Source organism: Vicugna pacos, chromosome 20 (genome assembly GCF_048564905.1).
Source record: "Vicugna pacos chromosome 20, VicPac4, whole genome shotgun sequence".
Taxonomy (NCBI): Eukaryota; Metazoa; Chordata; class Mammalia; order Artiodactyla; family Camelidae; genus Vicugna; species Vicugna pacos.
The window spans coordinates 42,241,442-42,267,900 of record NC_133006.1 but is presented as its reverse complement, the minus strand read 5'-3'; the positions used below and the strand labels follow the sequence as shown (position 1 = coordinate 42,267,900).

The 26,459-nt window shown below is 45.3% G+C and overlaps 1 protein-coding gene across 1 annotated transcript; it reads left to right on the top strand.

Annotated features, from left to right (window-relative positions):
* The first annotated feature begins 309 nt into the window (after positions 1–309).
* Positions 310–22,652, top strand: RIPK1 (receptor interacting serine/threonine kinase 1). The gene is made up of 10 exons (XM_006198664.4): positions 310–461; positions 1,042–1,198; positions 3,314–3,451; positions 4,745–4,973; positions 6,769–6,918; positions 12,535–12,611; positions 17,651–17,741; positions 18,593–19,162; positions 20,361–20,513; positions 22,218–22,652. Exons 1-10 carry the CDS (start codon positions 310–312, stop codon positions 22,502–22,504), a joined length of 2,004 nt encoding a protein of 667 aa, XP_006198726.1. The 3' UTR covers positions 22,505–22,652.
* The last annotated feature ends 3,807 nt before the right edge of the window (positions 22,653–26,459 follow it).

Below are 26,459 nucleotides of genomic sequence, written 5' to 3'. Positions count from 1 at the left end.
GTTTTCCAGTACATACAGGCCCTTTGTAGCAGGAGGGTTTCCAAAATGTTCTAGTCTTTCATGTGTCAGAAATGAAAGTCCAAGGAATAAAGACTGTGGCCTTCTGTGATGCTTGGAAATATCTTAGAGACTAAATCTGTCCTCAGAAAATGAAGGCACGCCCAATGCGTGGTGGAACTTTACATAATTTTGTGAATAATGGCTTTTTTGCACTAACATGTCCTCTTATTTTCTTCCTAGGGCGCAGCTCCGAGGGAAAAAGATTTTGTGTATCTGGGGGGCATCTGAGCGTTCAGAAGGAAACCAGACATGTCCCTGGATGACATTAAGATGAAATCTGCCGACTTCCTGGAGCAGGAGGACCTAGACAGCGGGGGCTTCGGAAGGGTGTCTTTGTGCTTACACAGAACCCATGGACTCGTGATTCTGAAAAAGGTGTACACAGGCCCCAAGTGCACCGAGTGAGCTGGGGGCAGGGCGGCGGGCGCGGGCCGGGCGGGCGCGGGTGGCGCGGGTGGCGCGGGTGGCGCGGGTGTCGGAAGCACACAGGCCGAGGTGCCCGCGGCCCTGCAGGGCGGCTCCTGACGTCGCGTGTCGCTGAGGACGGCTCTGGGCCGGGCTAGTGAAGAGCTCACAGCTGGTAAACGGGGAGAACACTGTGAGGAGGAAAGGGAGAAGGAAGGAGGCAGAGGGTGAGGCAGGCTGGGGGACGGTGCGGCAGACTCGCCCGCTTCGCCGTCTCCGTGAGGACCAGGCCCCAGTGCGCGCGGAGGCGGCGGTTCGGGGCGGAGGCTGCAGAGCCTCCTTTCACGCAGCCGGCGGGTCGCTGGACGGCGCCCGCGCTGCCGCCCGCGTCCTCTTGGGTGGTCCGTCCGTGCGTCCCCTGAACGGCCGCCGAGCGCCGCGAGCCGGTCCCGAGGGACGAGGGGCGCACAGTGGCCGGAAGCGGCGCGGGCTCGCCGGGCTCGCGGTCTGCGGCTGGAGGGGCGCGGGGAGGAGGCGCTGCCCCTGGCGCTCTGAGCCCGCCCTTCCCTCCCGCAGGTACAACGAGTCCCTCCTGGAGGAGGGCAGGATGATGCACCGGCTGAGGCACAGCCGCGTGGTGCAGCTGCTGGGCGTCATCATGGAGGAGGGGAGCTACTCGCTGGTGATGGAGTACATGGAGAAGGGCAACCTCATGCACGTGCTGAAGGCGCAGGTAGGGGCTGTGCCCGGCCCGCCGCGCTGCCTAGGTGGCTCGTGCGCGGGCTGATCCTTTGTCAGTTGCTGGGCTATTTCGGACTTTGCGAAGTCAGCCGCTCTTCAAATCTTCCTTGAGTTTCCCTGCCCAGAAGGTGCGCGCACCCCCTCTCAAGCCCTGCGTACAGCGGCCCATCGCCACTTGGAAGGTCCCCTCTAGGTCGTAGTGTTGAAGGTGGCTTTCGTCAGCCGCTCTGAGCCCAGAGGCAGGCACTGTCTTCATGAAGCACGCGGTCGGAAGTGGGGCGCGTGCATAACGGGTTAGCTAAATATTGACTGATGAATGATACATGAGCAGGTGGAAGATGAATGACTGCACTTTGATGCCACTGAAGAAGCTCACAGGTTAAATATAGAGCCCCAGAGTAACAACACTGGATAAATAAGGTTTAGAACAAGGAGATTTAAATTGTCTACCAAAGCCAAAGAGGTTTAAAGCATTTTTAAAGTGTACGTACCTGTTCGGAGCAAGGCCTTGTGCTGGTTGCTCAGGAAGCAACAGCAAATGTGACTCAGACGAGTAAAGGGACAGACCAGGAGACGAAAGGTCCAGTGTGTGTGATGGCATTCTGATGGACGCCTTCCTGGTGTGGGGTGTGGGTGCACAGGACAGGCTCTCACCCCAGCGTGCGGGAGATGGGAAGGGGTTCCAGGAGGAGGATGCTTGAGCCAAAGTCTGATGGACAAGTAGAGGCTTGAAGCAGAGAACCAGGGAGTCAGTAAGTGTTCAGCAGAGAGAAGGTCATATGCAAAGGAAGGGGAGCCGAACCAGGGAAACTGCAAATGCTGGGGTTTGGGCCGAGCAGAGATGCACACGTGGGGGTGGCGGGGCGTGACTGTCCTTATAGCAGACATCCCCGTCTTCCCACCTCCCCCCCCCGCCCCCGCCCCCCCCCCCCCCGAAGCTGTGTCAGGTCTCCTAAGTCAGACACTGCTCACAGATACCTGCGGGAATGAGAAACGATAATCACTTATACACGTCTTGGTGTAATTTGATGAGATCGCTCCTCCTCCCCAGACTCGAGTCCTGCTACGTGAAGTAAGCAGGCATTCTGATTGGGAGAAAAACTGGGACAAGAGACATTCTGCCGGCTCAGGCAGAGATACGGTGCCTCAGACAGGGCTCAGGAAGAAATTCAGGGGGACGTAAGGGGGAAGCAGAAAGAGGGCTCAGAAGTGTTTCCTAAATCCAGAGGTACACGGGGAAGCGGGGAGCTCTCTAGCTTTTCTTTATATGGTGGTGACCAGGCTGCTGATACTGTAGTTCAGCTACGTTATGACTTAAAGACGTTTGGGGGCTACACATACATTTTTAGGAAACCGTCTGTAGACTAGAGACTGCAGGGCATGCGTGCGCGCGCACACACACACACACACACAAACACAGTGAGAGGTTGTGTTTTTCAATGTTAAGCAAAACTAATATTTAACTACTTTAATAGAAACTGGAATTACTGTCTGTATTAACATTGATGTTCCTGTAACTAGAATATAATTGTAAGTAAGGGTGACCTGAGAGTCTGCAGAGACTTGAAGTATCTGATACCCGATTACCCTACATGTTTTTAAGCAGTGGGAGCACATTCCCTTGTATTCTTTTTGCTCTTATTTCATACACATACTTCCATGACATTGTTCGCGTATTTTATAGTAGCACATCATATTAGTACGCCGTAGAGGATATTTGTGATTTTTGTTTACGATATCTGTTCATTCAACAAGCATTACAGGCATCATACAAGGTACTCAGGCCACATCCTAAATAATAATAATAGTGATGATGATGTTTGGTTCTCAAGAAGCTTAATTTTATAGCATTTTTACATACAGCCATATTGGTACGGAAATTTTGCTTTTACACCGACAAACCCAACATTAATGCCCGTAGCACTGGGATGAAATCTTTCTTGAAAAGGGGCTTGCTTTGCGATGACAGCAGCCCTGCAGAGGATGATAGAAAAGGAACCTCGTAGCCATTCCCTCAGGTTCTGACCCCGTGACTCTTGAATGAAACAGGTGCTTTGGCTTCTTGGATTACCGTTCCCTCTCACAGACTCACTATCACTCGTTTTAGATCAGTATTCCTCTTTCTGTGAAAGGAAGAATAATTATGGAGACCATTGAAGGAATGTGCTACTTACACGGAGAAGGTGTCATACACAAGGACCTAAAGCCGGAAAATATCCTCGTTGACAGTGACTTTCACATTAAGGTAAACCGTCATCTAAAGGCTCCTGGAAGACTGGGGTGACTTTAGATGTAATTCTCCCTGGAAATCCATCTTTGGACATGGTAGAGGCTAAAAGAGGAGCCAGCTCAGCTTGTAATTGGTAACGGTAGGGCCAAAAAGCCCTACCAAGGAATAAAAGGAAATACAGACTGGTTGGGGTTTATATTTCTTATGTATTCCTTTACTTTCATCTCTTTTTTAAAAATCAGTCTCCTTTTGAAAACTCTCTTTCCAGTGTAGTAAAGGGAAAGAGATTTTCCTTCCGTTCACTCAAGAGCAAGCGTTAACTAGGTGCAGCATCTTACCTGATTGGCTTTGGCAGCAGCCATCTAAGCACAAGCACCTGAAAGGGGAAGCCGCACTGGGGGGAGGACTTGGGAACGACTTGCACAGGCGTCCCTTCACCACAAGACTCTGCTTCTAACACTCTGTTCTAGTCTTGGACAGATATTTTTATTCCTATGTCTTTAAAAGAACGTCCTTCTTTACATTAATAACTTGGCTCATTGTTCTGGGTTAGAATTTGAGGATTTTAGATAATCACATGCCAGAATTCATCCCCAAATGCTTGGATTCCTTGAGCAAAAGTGAAACTGTGACCTCCGGTTTCTTCACTGCATTGTTCTGTCGCTTTGCCCCGCCACCTCCCTCTTTGTTCTGTGTCTGACCTTGGTATTTTTCTCTTTGCTTTTTTGTCTGTTTTTCTCCTCCTTCCCATCCTGTCTTCTCTTAGGTTCAGGCTCGCAGCTCAGAGCACGTAGCACTGCAGTCCTTATCCTCAGTGTGTCTTGGGGATCCTGGGAAACTCGCATCCACGGGCTTCTGGACGCCTTTTGGGGAAACAGCAGGTGCGGCACCTACTCACCGCATGCTACGCACATCTGCTGAGACCAGAGCACCTGTTTTTCCTAACCTCAGAAATAGTTGAAAAACACATGCAGGATAAATGAGCAATGAGAACAAACATGTTTTGTTGTTTATCTCAGAAACATCTTCTGCTTCTCCTCCCATCAGTCCCTGCCTCAGGTTTTACTGTATTAGAGTTGAGATACCAGAATTCCCCATGGACATTTATTTCTTAAGGGGGATTTTCCAGATGGCTGAGAACATACAGTGTCTGTGAGTCTGTTCAGAAGCAGCTGTTTTAAACCTGTTAGTGCAGCCATTTCTGGAAATTTCACTGTGCCCTACATCTATCTACTGGATCAGCCCCAAATTTAAAGAGAAACCTGCTGTGCCTTCACAGGACCAGCCCACTGGTTTGCTCTCTTGCAGATAGCGGATCTTGGTGTCGCTTCCTTTAAGATGTGGAGTAAGCTGACTAAAGAGGAGCATAACGAGGAGAAGAAAGCGAGCAGCACCTCTCAGAAGAACGGCGGCACCCTCCACTACATGGCCCCCGAGCACCTCAACGACGTCAACGCCAAGCCCTCGGAGAAGTCGGACGTGTACAGCTTCGCCATAGTGCTCTGGGCCATATTTGCGAATAAGGAGCCATATGAAAGTAAGGCCTTTACAGGGGGGTGGGATTTGGGTGTAATTCCAAGCTGCTTGGTGGAATCATAGCCCTCAGCGAAGTCGGTTAGGATTCATCACTGTTTGCTCACTGCGTGTCTGTCTTACCCGCTGGACTGTCTGCGCCCCGAGGGCTGGGACCACACCTGGTCTAGTCACTGCTCTCTCCCAGTATCTGCGCACACTGTGCCTGGAACATAGTAGGTGCTCATTGTTGAACGAGTGAGTAATCTCAATTTAGGGATCAGGGACCGTGGGACAGATAAGAGCCCTGATTACGCATTGAAGCTGGGGAGGTGCTGTGATGCTCCAGGACTCCTCCGGGACGGGAGGAGGCGCGTGCTCGCTTCTGCCTGTGAGGAGTCTCCCCTTCGCGCCACCAGCCAGATACTCCCTGCTTCCCTTCATCCACTGCTCCTTCCTTCGAGAGTTGTTTCTTTTCGGTACTTACCGTGGGCACTTTATTTGGAACTGAGAATACAGAGAGAAAGACATGGCTTGTGCAGGAGAACAGATGCGCCCACAGCCTTTCCTCAGGTTGTGAAGAACCTAAGCTAACGGGCTTTTTCCTCCACACCCTCCTGGGCTGGTTGTCAGCCCCCGCGGTTTGACCATCAGCTCTCTGCTGGCGCCTCCAGATCTCTCCTCTCCAGCCCTGGCCTGGGTGGCCACCTGTCCGTGAGTCAGGTCCAGTCCGTGTACCAGAGAAGCCCCCAAGCAGCATCTCCTCAAACCAGTTCACCTTCAGTGCACACCCCTCGCAGCCCACTCAGCTTTGCTCTTATGTTCAGAAAATGGCATCACCGTCCAGCCACCGACTTGTCCAGCCAGAAACCGCAGCCCTCCCAGATTCAGCCTTGACCCTCATCTCCCATGTCCAGTCAGACTCAGAACCTGTGAGTTCCAGGTATATGCGACTCAGGAAGCATCCGGAATCCATCACTTCTCTCTCTCCCCGCAGGACCCTATGAGTTCACACCCTGTATTTCTGTGCAGGCTCCTCACACAGCCGCCGCTCACACCGCAGCCAGGCTGCTCATCCTGAAACGCAGATGGAGCCGTCTTCTCACTCATCTATTTAAAACCCTCCCAAGACACCTTTGCCTTTCAGGGTGAAGTCCCAGCTCCTCAGTAGGGAACACAAGGCCCTTTCTGACTCGGGTTCGTTTCTCTCTCTAGCCTGGTTCCTCGCCTCACTCCCCTCAGTCAACACACCCAGTCACTCTGATCGTTTCTGGGACACATCATGTTTCTGCCACTTCCGAGCTGCTCATGTCCCACTTTCTTAGCCGGGAACCTCCCTCCCTGAACCCCCTTCCTCATCCCTCACCTGGGCAACTGCTTATTTCTGGACGCAGCAAAGCCCGCTCTGCCCTTCCAGTCCCAGGTGTGTTACCAGAACCCCTTGCGCTTGCTTCTTGAATAGCAATTATCACTCTGTATTTTAAGTCTCTTACTAACCTGAGCTCCTTCATGGCAAGCGCTGCCCCACATGAGTGGGTGTGGGAATCTGGAGTGTGTCACTGACCTTACTCACATACTCCGCTCGTTCTACCAGGCGGCAGCCTTGCTGTGAATCCTGTCTTCTGTCTGCAGCAACAAAAGTGCTGTCTGGTCGCCTCTGCAGTGGGGCACACGGGTCGCTGTGCTGGGGCCGTCCTGCCCTGCCAGATGAGGCAGCTGCACTAAAAGAGAAGTGGCACCGTCCAAGTTCTGTCACCTCCTGGCTGACAGGAGCAGGGCCTGGAAGAAAGTCTCAGCTCAAGTCCCTTTTTGCTTTGCAGATGCCATCTGTGAGCAGCAGCTGATCGTGTGCATTAAATCCGGGAACAGGCCGAGCGTGGGGGACATCATTGAGCACTGCCCCAGGGAGGTCATCGGCATCATGAAGCAATGCTGGGACGTGAACCCAGAGGACCGGCCAACGTTTGCTGGTGAGAGCGGTCCCCCACGGGCTGATGCTCCTAGTAACATGCTGACAGGAAGTTGCTTTGAGTTTTTAGAAAAGTGAGTTCTACTTGTGATTTCAAACACTTTGTTCAGTGAAAAGATGCCATCCCTCCCCAAAGCATGAAGGCGTCTAAGGCCCTCGTTTCTGGTTTTTCCCCCGATAATTAGCTTTTTAAAAATTTTGTTAAAATATACACGGCACGTAACTTACTGTTTCAACCACCTATAAGCGTCCCGCTCAGCAGCATAAGCCCACCCACCGTGCTGTATGTCCATCGTCACGGTCTGTCCCCAGACGGCTTCACCTCCCCCAGCTGAAATGACCCACTGAACAATAACCCCGTGCTCCGCTCCCCCAAGCCCCGGCAACCGTCAGTCTACGTTCTGTGCCTGACTTTGACTGCTCTGGGAACCTCATGTAAACGGAGTCATACAGTGTTTGTCCCTTTGGGACTGGCTGCTTTCACCGGGCACAGTGTCTTCAGGGCCATCCATGTCGTAGCCTGTCAGCACCTCCTCCCCTCCTGCTGCTGCGCGCTCCCCCGGGGTGTGTCTGATGCCACATTTCGTCTGTCCGCTCGTCTGCTGGTGGATACTTGGGTTGTCTCCACGGGCCTTCTTGTTCCTTAGCTTCTCTCTTTTCTTTCCCCTCCCCTTGTGCAGCTGGCGCCTCTGGACATGCAATTTCTCACCTGGATTGGGCCCACAGTAGAAGGGGAAGGAGAGGGACTTGGATGTTTGTCACATCCTTGTACCTCTTCTCACGTCCCTGCGTCACCGGGGACTGGCCAGGATCCTAGAGGCAGAGGATAAAAGAACATCAGAGGAAAGAGGAAAGTCAGGGGAGGAAGAAATAAATCATAGGAAGGAACTTAGGAGCCGGCAAAGGGTTTTGTTCTCACTCTTCTGCTGTGGGAAAACAGAACTGAAGCGCATCTCCCGCTGCCACCAGAGGGTCAGAGGCGGGATTTGGTCTAGTTGCCTGTTTTCTTGTTCCCTCAGTCAGCCTGAATCTTGTCCTGGCGCGGTTTCTTCCCTTCTCTCATGCTTGCTTCACTTTTTAAAAATTAAAATTCTTATTTTGAGATAACTGTACATTTACATGAGTTATAAGTAACACGGAGACGTCCCATGTGCCCTTTGTCTAGTTTCCCGCCGTGATAACATCTGGCCAAACTACAGCACAGTATTACAGCTGGGGTCCGCACACGGACAGTCAGAAACGTCTCCATCACCACAAGGGTCCCTCCCCCTGCCCTGTCATAGGACTAAAGCTGCTGTGAATATTCATGTTACAGGTTTCTGTGTGAATGTCTTTATTTCTCTGGAATAAATACTCATGGCATGTGATAATTTCATGTTTAAGTTTTTCGGTTTTTTTTAAGAAACTGCCAGACTGTTTTCGAGAGTGGCCGTACCATTTTGTATTCTCACCAGCAGTGTGTGAGCGATATAGCTTCTCTGCATCCTTGTCAGCACTTGGTGGTGGTGTTCCTTTGTATTTTAGCCATTCTGGTAAGCATGTAGCGGTATGTTGCTGTGGTTTTAACTAGCGTTTCTCTGATGGCTAATGACACTGAGTATCTTTTCGTACGCTTGTTTGCCACCTGTGTATCTTCTTTGGTGGAATGTTGTTCTATGTCCTGCCCGTTTTCTATTTGGATCTTGTTTTCTCACTGTTGAATTTAGAGTGTTCTTTATCTATTTTATATAGTATTCCTTTGTTGGATATGTGGTTTTTAAATATTTTCTCCCAATACGCAGCTTGTTTTTCATTCTCTTAGCAGAGTCTAAGTTTTTTATTTTGAAGACTAGTTCATTAACTTTTCCTGTTATGGATTATAGTTTTCGTGTTAAGTCTAAGAACACTGTCAGGGTTAGATCCTAGAGATTTACATTAAAGTCTGTGCTAAGTCCATTTTTTTCCTATGATTGTAAATGAAAATTCATTTTTGCTACAACAAAACTGATTTGGATAGGAGACCTTTTCTCTTTTCTAACATATCTGTTTAATGCCATACATTTCCTTCTCAGCACTGTTTGGTTACGTCCCACAATTTTTTTTTCTTTTTTTCTTTTTTGTAGGGGGAGGTAATTAGGTTTATTTATTTATTTGTTTTTTAAATGGAGGTACTGGGAATTGAGCCCAGGACCTCGTGCATGCTAAGCATGTGCTCTGCCACTTTGAGCTATATCCTCTCCCTCCCACAAATTTTGATACGTTGTATTTTTGTTCACTTCAGTGCATTTTTAAATTTTCCTTGAGACTTTCTCTTTGATCTATGTATTATTTAGAAGTGTGCTGTAATTTCCAAGAGTTTGGAGATTTTCCTGTTACCTGTTATTGATTTCTGGCTTGATTTCATTGTAGTTAGAGAACATATTCTCTATGTCTCAATTCCTTCAAATTTGCTGAGGTTTATTTCAGGCCAGGATATGGTGTATCTTTGTATATGTCCTATGGGCACTTGAAAATAATGGGTATTCCGCTGTTGTGGGGTGCAGTACTCTGTCTCAGTCAGACCTTAATTAGTCGATGGCGTTGTTGGGTTCTTCTGTATCTTCACTGACTTTGTCTGGTTGTTCTTTTAGTTGTTAGGAGAGGGCTGTTCACGCCTCCAGCTCTACCTGTGAATTTGTCTGTTTCTGCTTTTGGTGCTATCATCTTTTGCTTAAATATTTTTTATGTCTTTTGTTTGGTGCCTGTGCACTGAGGATTGTTATGTCTCGATGAATTGATCCTTTTATCATTATTTAAATGCCCGTTTCTGTCTCTAGTAATCTTCTTTGCTCTAAAGTCTACCTAATTGGATATTAATATTACCACCTTGCTTTCCTTTTATTAATGTTTATATGATAGACCATGTTTTTACTTGAAGCTGCCTATAATCATTATATGTAAAGTGAGTTTTTTGTGATGGCATATAGTTGAGTCTTTTTTTTTTAATATATTCTGCCAATCTCTGTCTTTTGATTGATGTTTTTAGACTATTTACATTTAATGTAATTATTTATCTGTTAGGGCACATGTGTGCCATTTTATTTTATTTTCTGCTTGTTTTGTTTTTAATTTCTTTTTCCTGCATCCTTCAGGTTCTTGAACATTGTTTAGACTTCCATTTTGATTTATCTACAGTATTTCTCAGTGTAGTTTTTCTAATGGTGCTCTAGGTATTACATTTACTATACATAATTTATCACAATCTACTGATGTTATAAATTTACCAGTTTGAGTGAAGGATAAAACCCTTATTCCCTTTACTTCCCATTACCTTCCCCTGTGTATAATTGCCTTAAATATTTCCTCCATGTACATTCAGAACACATCAGTCTTACAGTTTTGCTTCAACTGTCAATCATAGTTTAGGAAACTCAAGAGGAGAGGGGGAAGCCTGCTGTATTTACCTATCCTTTTTATTACTGTGTTGTTGTGTCTTTTTTGGCAATACTGCTTCTGACACCAACTGTGTCACTAGCAGGGTGTCCTAGAATTCTGATATTACCTGGCATTATTATCAGACTCCATTTTTGCTGGGTTGACAGTCTCCTTTTCTGTTGGCACTTAAGAAATATTGTGCCAAAGTTGAGAAATCCTCTGTCATTTAAGGTTTTTTTTTTATAGGTAAGATATTCGTTTTCTTGAGCTCCTTTCAAGATTTTTTCTTTGTGTTTATTTTTCAGTTTAATTATTATTTGTCTTGGTATGGATTTCTTTGGGTTTTTTGTTTGGGTTTTGCTCGGCTTTTTGAATCTGTAGGGTTATGTTCCTTGTCAAATTTGGGGAGCTTTCAGCCATTATTCCTTAGAGTACTTTTTCAGCCATACTCTGTTTCCATTCCTTCCAAGATTCTGATGACAGATATACTAGATCATTTGTTATAGCCCCACATATCCCTAAGCTTCTGTACATTTTTTTTCTCTCAGTTTATCTTCTCTCTCTTGATCGTATTGGGTCATTTTTATTGTTCTGTCTTCCAGTTCACTGACTTTCCTCTTTCTCCTCCATCCTACTATTGAGCTCATCTACTGAGCTTTTCAATTTGGCTTATTGTATTTTTCAGTTCTAAAATTTCATTGGCATTTCTTTTATAGCTTCTACTTTTTTGTTGAGGCTTTCTAGTTTTTCAGTTCTTTCTAAATTGTTCATATTGCTTATCAAAGCATTTTTATCATGGTGGTTTGGGAATCTCTGATGGGTAATCCTAGTATCTCTGTCATCTTGGGGTTGGCATCTGGGGTTGACTGTCTTTTTCACTCAGTTTGGGATCTTACTGTGTCTCAGTATGATGAACGCTTTTTCTATTGAAACGTGTACATTTTCTTACTGTTAGGAGATTCTGAATCTTCTTTACGCTTCCTGTCTTACCTGCCTTTTTCTGACATGCTTTGACAGAGGAGGGGTGGCTGCCACCTTGTTAGTGCCAGGTGCAAGGAAGTCCAGGTTCCCCACTTGCCCTGCTGCATCTGAAATGGGGGGGGTGCTTCTTGTTCCTACTGGTCGGGGTGAGGGTCCCGGGGGAGTCCACGAGGTTTCCATGGACACCGTGATGGAGGTGAGAGTCCTGACTCCCCCCAGGCCTCTGCTGATCTGGGAAAGAAGCATCTTGTTCCTGCAAGGTGAGGACACAAGTCCAGCCTCCCCCTGTAGTACACTGACATGACAGGACTGGAGGGGCTCACTGCCATCTGACCGGAAGGAAGGTCCTGGCTTCCTATTTGGCCTTCTCTGACATCACCCTGCTGGGGTGTTGGAGCTCCCTGTTACTGTCTCCTGAGGTTAGAAGTCTCTAACTTTGCTCGGTCAGTCTTTGCTGATGGGGGTGGGGGGTGGAGTCACACATTTTTCTGTGGCATTTGGCTGAAGAGTGGTTATTGACTAACCACTCTGTCTTGCTAGGCTGCGCCTTGCTTAGTCCTCTGGCCAGAAGGAGCAGGCTTTTGTTGGGCTTTTTTTGTGGGATTGCCAGCTTCTTCAGGTCTAAGTCCAATTTATGAGGCAAAAAGAAAACCCAGTAAGCTCACTGCTGAGTCTTTCCTCAGACCCCAAAGTCCCTAGCTGGTCTGCCTTTGCCTCTCCTCCTTTCAGAGTCTCCTTGTGTTTATTTTACATATAACATATAGGGGTTCTTGTTGTACTTAGCGGGAGAAATAAGGAAAAGTTTGTCTATTCCATCTTCCCAAAAGTGGAAGTTACCTTTTTCTTTTAAGACCAGTAGCTCTAACTCCTTATACCAAATCCTTACTCTGAGTATTCCATCCTATAATATACCAAAGCGACAGAAACCAGGAGTCTGCTCATCCTTTTTCACTGGGAAATCAACTCATATTAGGTGGAGCTTTGTGCTACAGCCAGAGAAACTACATGCTATTAGGCAGGAGCCCTTGGATTCCAGTGTTACGCTATCCTTTGTTCTGTCTATGTAGTAATTAATTAGTCTTGTTAGTCTCTTTATGAAAGGCAGTGATTTGGCATTTAAACATTTATTTTACTGCTTCACCCACAGATTAAGGTAAGTAATTCAAAGACAATAGACTACTAGTACTTTAATTTTATTTTAGAGAATACTTAAGAAATTTAAAGTACTTTTTTTTTTACATAGGCATTGAAGAAAAATTTAGACCTTTCTATTCAAATCAATTAGAAGAAAATGTAGAAGAGGATGTGAAGAGTTTAAAGGTAGGTAACAAAGCAGGTGCTCAAAATGTTAAAATATTAAAGCAATATACTGTCAGTCATGAAAACCAAAGCACTATCATTTATTACTGAGATCTGAGGTGAGCTAGCTTGGTAACCACATAAAACAAAATGAGCAGTTTTATGCAGATAGCATCAAGTTGGCATACTGGACCCATTTGTCCATTAAAACTAACGAGATGAGAGAAAGTGTATATAGCAATATGGAAACAAAAGCACAACACGACTGGAACAGAATGGAAAGCACCACAGGTGGACCGGTCATTCTGAGGAATTCATGAAAGAGAGAAAGCCAACAGGACGGCACCTGCTGAGACACGTGCCGGGAGAACTTTTCGCAATGGCTAGCCCAGAACAAGTGCTGGAGGAGCAAGTCTCGGGTCAATGTGTAGAAGAAACATGGTCACCTGTGACATTGATAGGGACTGTCACTTGGGAGCCATGGTTGTGTCAGTTTTAAAAGTTAGCTTCTCTCCCTAATTCCTTTGTGCTAAACAACAGATGGGAGCAGCAGCTGTCTAGGGATGAATCCGTGAGTTTGGTGCTTGGGATCAGAGAGGCACGTCCAAGCCTGTTACCAACAAACAAACGAAAAGGAACAAAGACCTCCCCTCCGTACACACTCAGGAAGCAAGCTGCTGTCATAAGTCTAACAGCAACACACTGCTATAATCATGAAATGGACACTACAGTAAATATAACAGGCAGGCAGACGGAGATTTTAATATGCACACACACAGACAGTCAAGAATTGCCAGACTTTTGAGGGATACCTAAAGAGAGACATCCAATAAAACCAAGAAAGTAACCAGAAGGACATCAGGAGAGATCGTCCCTAAGGCAAAAGAGCGCTACTGCAGCAGTCGGGACTATCTCATGGTGGTAAGTTTCATTTCACCAGGAAGATAATAACAGCTTTAAGTGCGTATATGTCTTTAATATACGTGACTTCAAAATATACAAAGCAAAAATTGATAAAACTCAAAGAAGAAATAGACAAGTCCATAATCATCATTGGAAATTTTAATGCAAATTTCCCTTTAGTTGATAGAACAGACAAAAAAAATCAGTAAGGATATAGAAAATTTGAAGAACATTATTAACACATTTTACCTGATAAAAATACATAAAATGCTACACCTAATAACTGCATTTCCCTCTAAAGGCTTTTCAGGAACGTACAGAACATTTTCAAAAACTGAACATGTGCTGGGAAATAAAACAAGCCCCAACCAATTTAAAAGGACTGTAATCACATGAAGAATGTTCTCTAACTACATTTCAGTGATGCTAGAAACTCATCTTAAAGGATACTTAGAAAATCCCATGTAATCGTAAGTTAAGAAATAGACTTTTAATTACCCTTTGGGTCAAAAAAGAAATCACAGTGGAATTTAGAAAATATTTAGAATTGAAGGCTAACGAAAACACCAAAAACACTACAAATTAATAATTACAGAATATACTTACTAGTAAAGTGAACATGTATGTAGTAAATATAAACATATATGCTCTTATGACTGTGTATTATGACTAGATATATGAAAAGCTAAAAATGAATTAGCCAAGCATTCATCTGAAGAAAACAGAAAGCCATAAATAATCAAGAAGAGCACAAATCAGTGCTATAGAAAACAGCTAACAGACGGTCAAAAAAGCTAAATCTTGGGTCCCTGAAAAGGCTAATAAAATCCAGTAATTATGAGTGATCAAGAAAAACAGACAGAAGACAAATAATGGAAAAAGAGGCATCACTACGGCTCCTGCAGACACCAGAATGATAGTAAGAGGAGATTCTGAACAACTTTTTGCCAATTCACTTAAAAGTTTACATGAACAGACTTCTAGAAAAAAATACAGTTGACCCTTGCACAACACAGGTTTGAACTGCATGGGTCCACTCATACACAGAGTTCTTTTCAGTAAATACATGCTACAGTACGGGATCCTCGCTAGGTTGGATCCACGGGTGTGGAACCACCAGCACAGAGGGCCAGCTGTAAAGTTATGCTTGGATTTTTGACTGTGAAAGGAGGGAGTACCCCTAACCCCCATGCTGTTCACACGACAACCATCTAAGTTAGCAAAACTGGCTCAAACAGAGATAGAAAACCTGAATATTCCTGTAAGCATTCAGAGGCTGAATCAGTGATCAGAAATTGTCCCACAAGAAAATTCCACAACCAGAGAGTTTCATCAGCGATTTCTGTCAAATATTCAGTGAAGAAATTATCCTAATTTTATACAACTTGTCCAGATAATAGAGAAGAGGAATCTCTCCTAAACCCACTTTATGAGACTAGCATAACCTTGAGTCCCAAACCCGAAAAGAAGATACAAGAAACGAAAATTACAAAACAATTTCACTCAATAATATAGATGTTAAAATCCTGAACAAAACATAAACAAACTGAATCCATCAATGGACAGTAAAGGCTGAAAAAGGAGGACACGCAGTCTCGTGCATTACTGGTAAAAGTGCAACTTGGTGAAGTTTATTGAAAGGTGAAGTATCTATCAGAGTTTTAAAAGCATGTTAACTTTTGCTACAATTCTACTCTTTGCAGTCTATCCTACTCACATGTGTGCTCAAAGATTTGGAGGTTTTTTGCACCTCTGTGAGAGTTAAAATTTGGAAATGACCCAAATGTCTCTAAGTAGATGTAGTAAATGATGACTCATCCAAACTACAGAATACTGTATAGTCATTTAAAAGAGGTAGAAACCAACAAATGACATGGAAAGATCTTCAAGACTTGTGAGTAAAACAGTAAGTCACCGAACAATAGAGTGTGGCCCTTTAGATCTTAAGTAAATACATGTATGTGTGTGTGTGTGTATATATTTGTATATTTCCATGCCCAGAGAGAGTAAAAAGAGCCACAGCATACTCTGGATAAGGATTGCCTCTAGAGAATGGAAGAGAGTGGGGCTGGAAGGAGTGACATTTAAGTGTTGCTCTGTGTGATTCTGCAGTTTGAATCTTTTAAAAGAAGTTTGCATTTATATATTTTGTCTAATAAAAAATAACTGGAAAAAGAAAACTGTTTTTGTAAAATTAAAGTAACAAAAGTGCTTATCATGTTAAGTAAAAAGCAGTACACAAAATGCTACAAACTTGCACGTAGTTAATGTCCTGTGTCATTCATTCTCCCTTAGATCATTCATATGTTCATTCAGTGACTCTTTTGGGTCATGTGCCTATGGAGCAGGCACTCTATCAAGAGAAAAAGTAAAATATGACTAGGGAAAGGATCTTGAAATACAAAATGTCAACTTTTAATTTTTTTCATTTTAGTGTAGGTTTCTTTTTAAAGATAATTCTATACATTTTCTGTATTTTTTATAATGAGTATTATTTTATAGGGGAAAAGTTTTTTTTTTAATGTGGTAAAATGTACATAAAATTTACCATTTTAACCATTTTAAATTATACAGTTCAGTGGCACTAAGTACACCCATAATGTGCAACCATCACCAATATCCATTTCCACTTTTGTTGTCCCAAACAGGAACTCTGTCCCAAACAAGTCCCCATTCCTGCCTCTGCCCAGCCCCTGCTCACCTCTGTTTTACTCTCTGTCTCTATGAATCTGACTATTCTAGGGACCTCATAGGCAAGGGCTCATACAGTATTTGTCTGTCTGTGTCTAGCATATTTCACTTAGCGTAATATTCTCAAGGTTCATCCATTTTGTAGCATGTATCAGAACTTCATTCCCCCTTTTTTTTTTTTAACTTTTTTTTGAGGGGGAGGTAATTAGGTTTTATTTATTTATTTAATGGAGGTACTGGGGATTGAGAACTTCATTCCTTTTTAAAACTGAATAATACACCATTATATACATATGTCACATTTTGATTATTTTTTCATCTGTTGATGGATACCTGGGTTGTTTCTACCTTTTATCTATAATGAATAATGCTTCTATGAACACCGGTGTATAAGTATCTTTTTGAGTTCCTGCCTTCAATCCTCTGAGGTGTATACCTAGGAGTGGAATTGCTGGATTGCATAATTATATATTAAATATTTGAAGAACCATCAAACTGTTTTCCATAACAGCTACAACATTTTGCATTTCCACCATCAATTCACAAGGGTTCCAGTTTCTCTAACACTTTTCATTTTCTGGATTTTGTTTCGTTTTCATATCCATCCTAATGAATGTGAAGTGGTACACATCATGGTGGTTTTGATTTGCATTTCTCTAATGACTAATGTTTTTGAGCATTTTTCATGTGCTTATTGTCCATTTTTATGTCTTCTTTGGAGAAATACCTATTCAACTCCTTTGCCCACTTTTGAATTCGGTTGTGTTGTTTTTTGTTGTTGAATTACAGGAATTCTTCATATAATCTGGATATTCAACCCTTATATTTATATGATCTACAAATTTTTTTCCCTGTTCTGTCAGTTATCTTTTTACTGCGTCCTTTGATGCACAGAAGGTTTTAATTTTGATGTAGCCCACTTACCTATTTTTACCTTGTTGCCTGTGCTTTGGTGTTACATCCAAAAAAATCACTGTCAAATCCAATGTCATGAAGTTTTTCCCGTTTTTTTCCTATAGTTAGTTTTAGCTGTTAAGTTTAGGTCTTTGACCCATTTGAGTTAATTTTTGTATGTTTGTGTACGTTGAAAGGTAGGGACCTAACTTCGTTCTTTTACACGTGGCTATCCAGTGTTCCCCCACTGAATGGTCTTGGCAACCCTGTAAAATCAATCGGCCACATGAGCAAGGGTTTATTTCTGGATTTGTTACACTCCGCATGTCTTTCCTTAGGCCAGGACCGATGTAGTGAGTTTCGGAATCAGGAAGCTGAACCCTCCAGCTATTCTTTTTTAAGATCGTTTTTGGCTAATTGGGAAAAAGGGTGTTTTGTTTTTTTTTTTAATTTAACCCCGGTAAGAGCTATGTGAAATTTCTACCTTCTGAAAAATTCATTCTTCTTATAACAATTTCCTGCAACTATTTTCTGCTGTTTACTAAAGTATATCTTTATTCTCTTAATTTTAGAAGGAATATCCAGGCCAAAATGCAATTGTGAAGAGAATGCAGTCTCTCCAAATTGACTGTGTAGCAGTACCTCCAAGCAGGTCAAATTCGGGTAACTTACACAGTGATTGAAAATCTACTTTTTCACCTATGTGTCTGCTCATTCATCTACTGTCTAAAATGCCATTTACGATTATATGAGGAACAGAAGAAGCTATAAAACTGAATACCTGCCTTAAAGGAATATATATTTGGAGTTAAGATACATATATTTGAAATATTAAGTAACAACGTGTTCACCCAAATCTTACAGTATCTTGAATACAAGAAGTGTAATGTATCTGATGGGGAGGAAGTGACAACTCGGGAAAAAGAAAGGGATGTATGTATGTGGGAGCAAAGTCCTTGAGGAGGTCAGTGACGACAAGATCCAGAGTACATGCAGAGAGGAGAGGCTGGTTTCCGATTCAGGCAGGGACACTTTTTTCACTGTAGCAAAAGGGAAGGCAGAGTGTAAGATACTGAAGCCACTCACCAGCTGTCTGTTCCTTAACTTCTTGTAAGCCTCACCCGTCATCGTGACAATTACTCCTACTCTTGTAAGGCTTTTAAAGAATGAAAGGCTCCATGGGAACTGCTCAGCACAGAGGGGTGGCCACGCTGATTCTGCAGCGCTGCATCCCAGCAGGAAGACACTTCCTCTGCTCTTCCTTGGTCGTTCCTACAACAGCCCCTTTTCTGTTGCCTGTTGAACTCCTCTAGTGCTCTCCCACTGCCAGGCAGGGGCGACTGCATATTACCTACATGAGCCATAGGGGGAAAACTGCCTCATAAACACCTTCTATTTGTTCTCAAAGTTCTCAGTATGTTACTCTGAGGTCCAGATCCATGCTGGCACTCAGGTTTTGTTTTGCTTCTTTATGTTTCATGAAACGCTTTCCAACACTGATCATTTCTTTTCAGCCACAGAACAGCCCAGTTCGCTGCACAGTTCACAGGGACTCGGGATAGGTCCTGTGGAGGAGTCCTGGTTTGCTCCCTCCCTGGCGCATGAGCAGGATGAGAATGAGCTCAGCCTGCAGAGTAAACTCCAGGAGGAAGCCAACTACCACCTGTATGGCAGCCGTATGGACAGGCGCACAAAAGAGCAGCCCAGACAGAACGTGGCTTACAGCAGAGAGGAGGAGAAGAGACGAAGGGTCTCCCACGACCCTTTTGCACAGCAGAGACCTTATGAGGCTGCTCAGAACCCAGGGATAAAAGGCCCCACTTGTTCCGGTGCAACCAGTCACAGCAATGCAACACACCAACCAGCAGGGCTCACCAGCCAACCCCATTTACTATACTGGAGCAATGGATCATGTAGTCCACACGGGTTTGGAACAAGACCATTGGATCTGGGAGCAGCAGGTCCAAGAGTTTGGTATAGGCCAAATCCAGGCCATATGCCAAGCCTGTATAAAACTCCAGTGCCTGAGACCAACCTACTGGGAAACACACCCACCATTCCATTCAGCTCCTTGCCATCAAGAGGTAAACAGGCCTTCCAGTTACACTATTAGATTTTTAAATTTTTTTCTGAAAATAAAGTAGCCATTAGCTCTGTTGTAGACCCTAAGGTAGCAAAGGACAAGTTGTTTGGAGTCTTCAGTGCCAAATGCACCCTGCCACCTTGGACTAGTCCGCATCAGACCACTCGGCCTAGGTATATTTGTTGGGGTAGGATTCCCTGCAGCTGCCCACAAGTACTGGGGGACAGGTCCTTGTATCTAGTGAGCATCTTCCAGTCAAACCCCAGTCTCGGTGGTCTGCTCGTGTCCAGTCTTGGATGGAAGTGGAGGTATCTGCTTACATTCTTTCACTTGCTTGCTGTTTTCTGAAGGTAAGACGTAAGTCTTGGGTAGTTTTATTTATCTTCTATCGGCCAGAGACTTCCATTTGTGATGAAAAGCACAGTGCCGGGCCACCACCACCACCGTTCACCTCAGGAACTCTTTTCTTCTTCCCAAACTGAACTATACTCATCAGGCAATCACTCCCCATTCACTTCCCTCCTCCCAGCCCCTGGCAATCAACCTTCTACTTTGTCTCTATGAATTTGACTTCTCTGGTACTTCATATGAGTGGAATCATATGGTATTTGTCCTTTTGTGACTGGCTTCACTTAGCCCAATGTCCTCAAGGTTCATCCACGTTATGGCATGTGTCAGATTTCCTTTTTTTAAAAGGCTGAGTAATGCTCCATTGTATGGATGGACCACGTTGTGTTTACCCATTCATTTGTTGATGAACCCTTGGGTGGCTTCCACTTTTTGGCTGTTGTGAATAATGCTGCTATGAACATGGGTGTAGAAGTGTCTGATCAAGACCCTGCTTTCAATTCTCTGGGGTATATACCCAGAAGTAGAATTGCTGGATCATATGGTAATTCTGTTTTTAATTTTTTGAGGGACCACCACAGTGGCTGCATCTATTTTGTGTTCCCACCAGCAGTGCACAGAGGTTCCAGTTTCTCCGCATCTTTGTCAACACTTGCTATTTTCTGTATTTCTGATAGTCGCCATCCTAATGGATGCGAGGTGATCCAGCCACCTTCTAAAGAAGATTTCCAAGGGTGGCACAGGGTAAATAAGTTAACTTAGGCATTTGGCATAAAACCTTGCCCTCTTGCCATGTTGTTTTCTCTTGCTTTCGGTCTAGATGTACTTACTGCGTGTTTCTCTCTAATCAGACGAGTCTGTAAAATATACCATACACGGCAGTTCTGGCGTTCAGATTGGAGACCATAACTATATGGAGATCGGTGCAACGAGTTCTTCCGTCCTGGACAGCATGTTCATGAACGTGAAGGAAGAACCAGCTTCTAAGTACCAAGATATCTTTGGTAAGAAGCCCTTCAAGGACCCACTGTATAGCGAACTGGACTTTCTTACTCACCTAGTGTTTCTCTCATTATTCGCCCTGAAAGTTGCCCTCTCTTTCCTCTCTAAAATAGCTCTGTAATTTCCATGTAACTGCTTTCTAACTACTAATGTTTAATATGGGGACAATTAGACTATCTAATTCGTGGATTTGCTGTGAAAGTTAAACTAGTCAATATGAATAAAGAGCTTAGCACACTGCCTGGCCCAGAGTATCATCTATAAAAGTGTTAATCTCATCATCATCACCATCATCATCATTACTCCTTAGACCTAGGAGCAGCAGCTCCCTCAGGTCCTCATCAAAAAAAGCTTCTGTAAAAGACAGCAGACTCTGCCCTCAACTGCTCCTGTGCAATAAAAATAAGAGGGCTTTCTCTTACAGGGTCCCACTCTGCAGGCTCACAACATGAAACCCAAAACACAACCTGGGAAAAGCACTCACGAGGCCAGAACAATGGGATTTTAGAACCCAGCTTTCTAATTACCCTAGAACTGGCAAGTTTTTAGAAAATCAAGGGCCAGATAGTAAATGTTTTAGGCGTCAGCGGCCCTGAGGTCTCTGTTGCAACTGCTCAGCTGACACTGCAGCACAACAGCAGCCACAGACAACGTGTACACGATGAACATGGCTGTGTTCTAACAGAACTTTGTTTACAGAAATGAGCAGTGGGCCATCTTTGACCCACAGGCCATAGTTTGCCAATATCTGGTCTAACCCATTTGAAGGCTAGTCTTTAAATACCTAGAGCAGAGGTTCCTAACTTTTGGGGTGACAAGGGTACCTCTCCTAATGAAGTACTGGCCAAAGTTGGCAAATATCTTGGGAGGTTTTCGGACCGCTGATGTGCACTGGTGATGACAGAAGCCGCACTGTGGGGAGCTGAGGAAAGGATGGGCCTTGAGCAGAAAAAATAGGCTGTCTTTCTCCTTACACTCAACTCACTGAAGTAGGATGAGGATCAAGGAATATGGTTTGCTTGTGGTGTTGTGGTGGTTTTATACTTTTATTTGCTTTGTTCTATCATTTTTATGAAGGCCTGAAAGGAAGCAACCAACAGAAAGAGAGAGGTCATGGCTATAGGAGAAGAGAGGACAGCATTTGGGGTGGAAGAGGGATGAATCCCAAAATAGACCTTGAAGAGTATAGATACCTCATCCTTCAAAAGACAAGGGAAGGCCCTATAACTGAACAAGCTCACACTTGGTCTCAGTTCCCTCGATTAAGTGAGAGGAAAGTGAACTGCTGGGTGAAGGGTATCCAGAAATGAGTGACCTTAACTCTGGCCAGATGTAAATGGAAAATGCCCAAAAGGAACAAAAATGGTGTTTCCCCTTTTACATAAGGAAGGTCTAACATAAACAAAGGATGCTGGCTAAGGTTGTATAGAATAGCCTAGTAGCCAAGCAGTGGTTTTGTTCTCAAAACCATCAGCTGTGGCTCAGAGTCACATCTCCTAGGAGGAAGAGGTTCCCTGTTGTAATTCACACAAAGACTCCATATGGGTTAGCGGACACGTGAAGCATCATCCAGAGTCAACAACTATATAATTAAGAAGTTATCTTTTTCACTGTCTCCCCTGGCACTCTTCACTTACACAGATTTTTGAAGCTAGAATGTTCAAATGGTCATAGCTTGATGCCTCCTTCTCTTTTCTGTCTGGCAGGTAATAGTGCTAGTCTGACTGATAAACACCTGGACCCAGTCAGGGAAAATCTGGGAAAGCACTGGAAAAACTGTGCCCGTAAGCTGTACTTCACTGAATCTCAGATTGATGAAATCGACCACGACTATGAGCGAGATGGACTAAAAGAAAAGGTTTACCAGATGCTCCAAAAGTGGCTGATGAGGGAAGGCAATAAGGGGGCCACAGTGGGAAAACTGGCCTATGCACTCTACCAGTGTTCAAGAATAGACCTTGTGAACCATTTGATAAACATCAGCCAGAACTAACTGCTGAAGGGGCTTTTGCAGCAGGAGATGACTTCCTCACTTGGTGAGCGACGCACCGGAAGTGTACTGCCTCAGGTCGTTCAGAACTCTTTCCTGTCACGGGGTCTGTGTCTGGATAAAATATTTCCTGCATTTCACAGCTGGAGGACGGGAAAAGAAGTCTACAGCAAACAACCCACCGAACAGGAAGACCTGTTTGTGGCCATGGCCCGATCAAAGCAGCAGCTTAACTGGGTTTTGAAAGGGAGGGAAGAGATCCATGAGGAAGGTGATTTTCTTTCAGATTGTTTCATAACCGTCAGGCTGTTCATTCAGCTTCTTGGAGTTTTGTTTGAGCAAGCAAAATAATTCAGAGAACATAAACTAAGTCAACTTTCTTATTTTGTGCTCTTCTCCACATAGGCTCCTTTTATAACCAAAGTCCTGTAAAATTCTAAGTTCTCTTCAAATGAGGTTTTTTTGTATCACAAGCACAGTTCATTACAAAATTATAGGGTCTTTGAACTTCAGTATCAAATTCTGTTTTCAGTCACTATAGGCTTCAAGAATTATATGCAATCCTCACTACATAAATTGAGTAAGGGGATTTTAAGGCATACTAAGGAGGGGGGCAAAAAAAGAGAACAAAGACAGCAGACTTTCCTAGCGTGCTGGTGCAAGGAATTGCTACTAACTGTGACAAGTACAAAAATTCTCAAGTTTTTATGTTGTTTCCTGGCATTTGATACTTTATGTACTTCTCCAACCTGTGTGCCCTAATGGAGGAGGAGCTATGGGGGGGATATTGACCTCTTCGCCCCTGGCTATGACTGGAGCCTCAGGGAAGATGACTGTTGAGCAGTTTCCTCAGTTTACCGCAGGGTACTATAGAAATATTTTCATTTTTTGTGTGCGATTGTGATATAAAAGGACAGCTTCAGAGTCTGGTAATTGTGCCTCTAGGACTCAACCTTTCAAAGCCTACCTGAAAAAGACTGAGTGAAGGAACTTGAGGATTAGAAGACCGAAGTGACCAGGCCATTCAGCATCACTGCCAGCACTCTGCTAAACAGAGAGGGTGTGCCATTGTGCTTCGCCTCCCAGGAGAGTGGGAGAGAAGGGTGCAGGACTGTCAGTCTGGCTGCCAGAACAGATTCTAGTGTTTGGTGGGCTGAACACAGTATTGTTGGTTCTGATTCTGTATCTCCTCCAGTCCCAGCAGATACACACACACACACTCCTGAAGTGCAACTGTAAAGCAAAATTTCTCAACCTTGGCACTGCTGGCATCTTGGGCCAGACAATTCTTTGTTGTGGGGGCTGTCCTGTACGTTGTAGGATATTTGGAAGCAATGCTGGCCTCGGGTTGTTAGTGGTGCTCCCCCTCTGCTCCCCCTCGTCCCATCCCTTTTTTGACAAAATGTCTCTTGACACTGCCATGTGTTCCCCGGAGAGGCAAAACTGCCCCAGTTGAGAACAGCACTACTATGAAGTAATGGACCTGTTTTCTTGTCCATACATGTCTGGGCTCATGACCTGTTGCCACACAGCATGAAGTCACGTAGACCAAAAGGAAAAGTGGAGGGGGAGACAGTCCCAGGCTGGCTAGAGGGGGCTGGATGATTTCTTTTCTAAATGCATCCCTGTGTCTCTGTTCTAACAGTGTTCTAAATTCTCTAAATTCCTAAGAGATTGACTGCTAAATGATAAGAAGCAAAAATGCAAAATATCTTCAAATCTCTCAAATAAAATTTTGAACCTCAAATCAAGCCACTGAAATGATGTGTGTATCTGTATAAAGGAAACAGTTTGAGATTTGAGATTCTCCGCGGTGACTTTACCACGCAGGCTGGCATTTTCTGTACATACTCTCCTTTTCACGCTCCTGCTGTTGGCAGGAAAGAGGAAGCTGGTAACAAAAGAGGAGCTTCTGGCAGCGCTTTCGGCTTTCAGGATGAAAAATCCACGGCCCTGAGAGCCTGCAGCACTGCTCAAAGGCCTTTCCTTCAGCCCCCACTCTCAAAAAACTGGGCTGAAAAGAGCCAAATTTGTATCTGAGGAGTTTCAACAGAAGGCCCAAGCACCACAAAACAGTAGTCTTGGGCAGAAACCAATTAAGTGAGATGACACAGACTGCAAAATGAGCAAGAAGACTAGCCACACTGGCTCCAAAAGGGGTATTCGGTCAGACCCTAAGGTTTATACTAGCAGATCTCACATCCTACTCAGCAGACTTCCGACTTCTTGCTATGGTCATAATCTCTGCTTTGGCTCCGTAATACGAAGTTAGGTCTTCAGGAGGAAGGAGTTATTTCCCACAAAATGTTTTAAGTAGTATTTTGATGTACAGTTTAATGTGTGGTGTTTATACAGAAAAGTTTTTCTAATTACAATAATAATGTAAATAAAAGGTGTTTATATGGCCATGGTTTAAGAAGCATTTGATTACAAAGTAATCACTGAAGGGCTAACGCTATTACAGTGGATTCTGTGATGTGTAATAATAGTCCAAGTACAGGGGTCTGAAATCAAGCCGCCTTAAGTTCCCCTCTGCCACTCCTTAGCTGTGTACCAAGGGCCTGCGTCTGAACCTCTCTTCGCCTATAAACAGCAACAGTACATAAGGTTGATGTGAGGATTAAAATAAGATAATGCATCATAAGGTGCCTGGCAGAAAAATAGGATTTTTTAAGTAGTTATTTTAAAATTGCACAACACTGTTACACACAAAGAACCGGTTCTCAAGCGCGCGCTTAAAAACCCTGGCGCCAATAACCTAAAACCTCAGCACTACCGTTTTTGCTTACCAGGAGGATAACTGGCGTTAAAATTGTACGATTATGTTTAATCCTCATCGTCTCTGACAAGAAACCCAATCAGGAAAAAACAGGATGTTGACCCCACCAAAGACTTCTGGAAGTCCGACAACTGCAGCAGAAATGTTACATGTTTCTCTTTTGTGCCACGCAGGAAACTGATGTGCTAGCTCCACGCTGAAAGAACGTAAGTATTTTAGCATAATCCACACTCAGGCCAAACTGCTCAAGAAACTCCGGCGGGCTGGCGAGGGCACTGCCGGTACCGACCTCCCCAGGGCCGGGACACGGGCGCTGAGCGCACAGGGCTGCGGAGCGCAAGGGTCTCTGCGAGGAGACACACGCCGAGACGCGGCGCCGCGGCTAACCCGGAGCCCGACCAGGGAGGGCGGGGCACAAGCCAGAACGGGGGCCGTGGGTGCCTGCCCGCCCCCCACCCCGCGCAGTGAATCTTCAGCTGCAGACAACGTTTACCACCTTTTCAGTCTGAATTACATGGTCTGAAGCAGCAGCAGAAATCCAGTAGCGGTGAGATACGCGTGAAGCGCGCCCGTCACCACCCTCAGCCGCACGGCCTGCGGCGCCCACAGCCAGCGCCGCGCTCCCTCAGCGCCACCCGCCGCCTTTCTCCTCGCGAAACCGAGGCCCCGACCCGCCAAGCACTCGCCGCCCGCCCCCTCCCCGGCGCCGGCGCCGGCGCCCGCCGTCCCAGCTGCCGCCCGCGAGCCCGACGGCGGCGGGACCGCACGCAGCCGGCGCCACTCGGCGCCCGTCCCCTCGTCCTGCACCCGCCCGCCTCCCCGAGCACGACGGCCGCCGGGCTCACCGGCGCCGCGCGCTGCGCGGAGCCACGCTCTCCTGACCCCTCACCCACCGACGACCCCCGGTGCTCCTCGCCGTGGCTCCTGCGAGTGACGCGGCGCCGGGAGCACAGCGTTCAGCGTCCCGGCTTGTCACCCCCGGGGGCGCGGCCGGAAGCGGGGCTGCGGCCCGGCCGGAAGTTCCAATTCCGCTCTTCGAGGCCCGGCGCCGCGCCGCCTCCCACGGCGGCCGCAGCGTTCCGCGCCCCGACGCCCTCGCCAACGCTCATTAATTTCTGCGGCTTTTGAGAACAGGCGTCCTGGAGGGTGTGAGGCGGTCAGAAGAAAACAAAAGTCAAG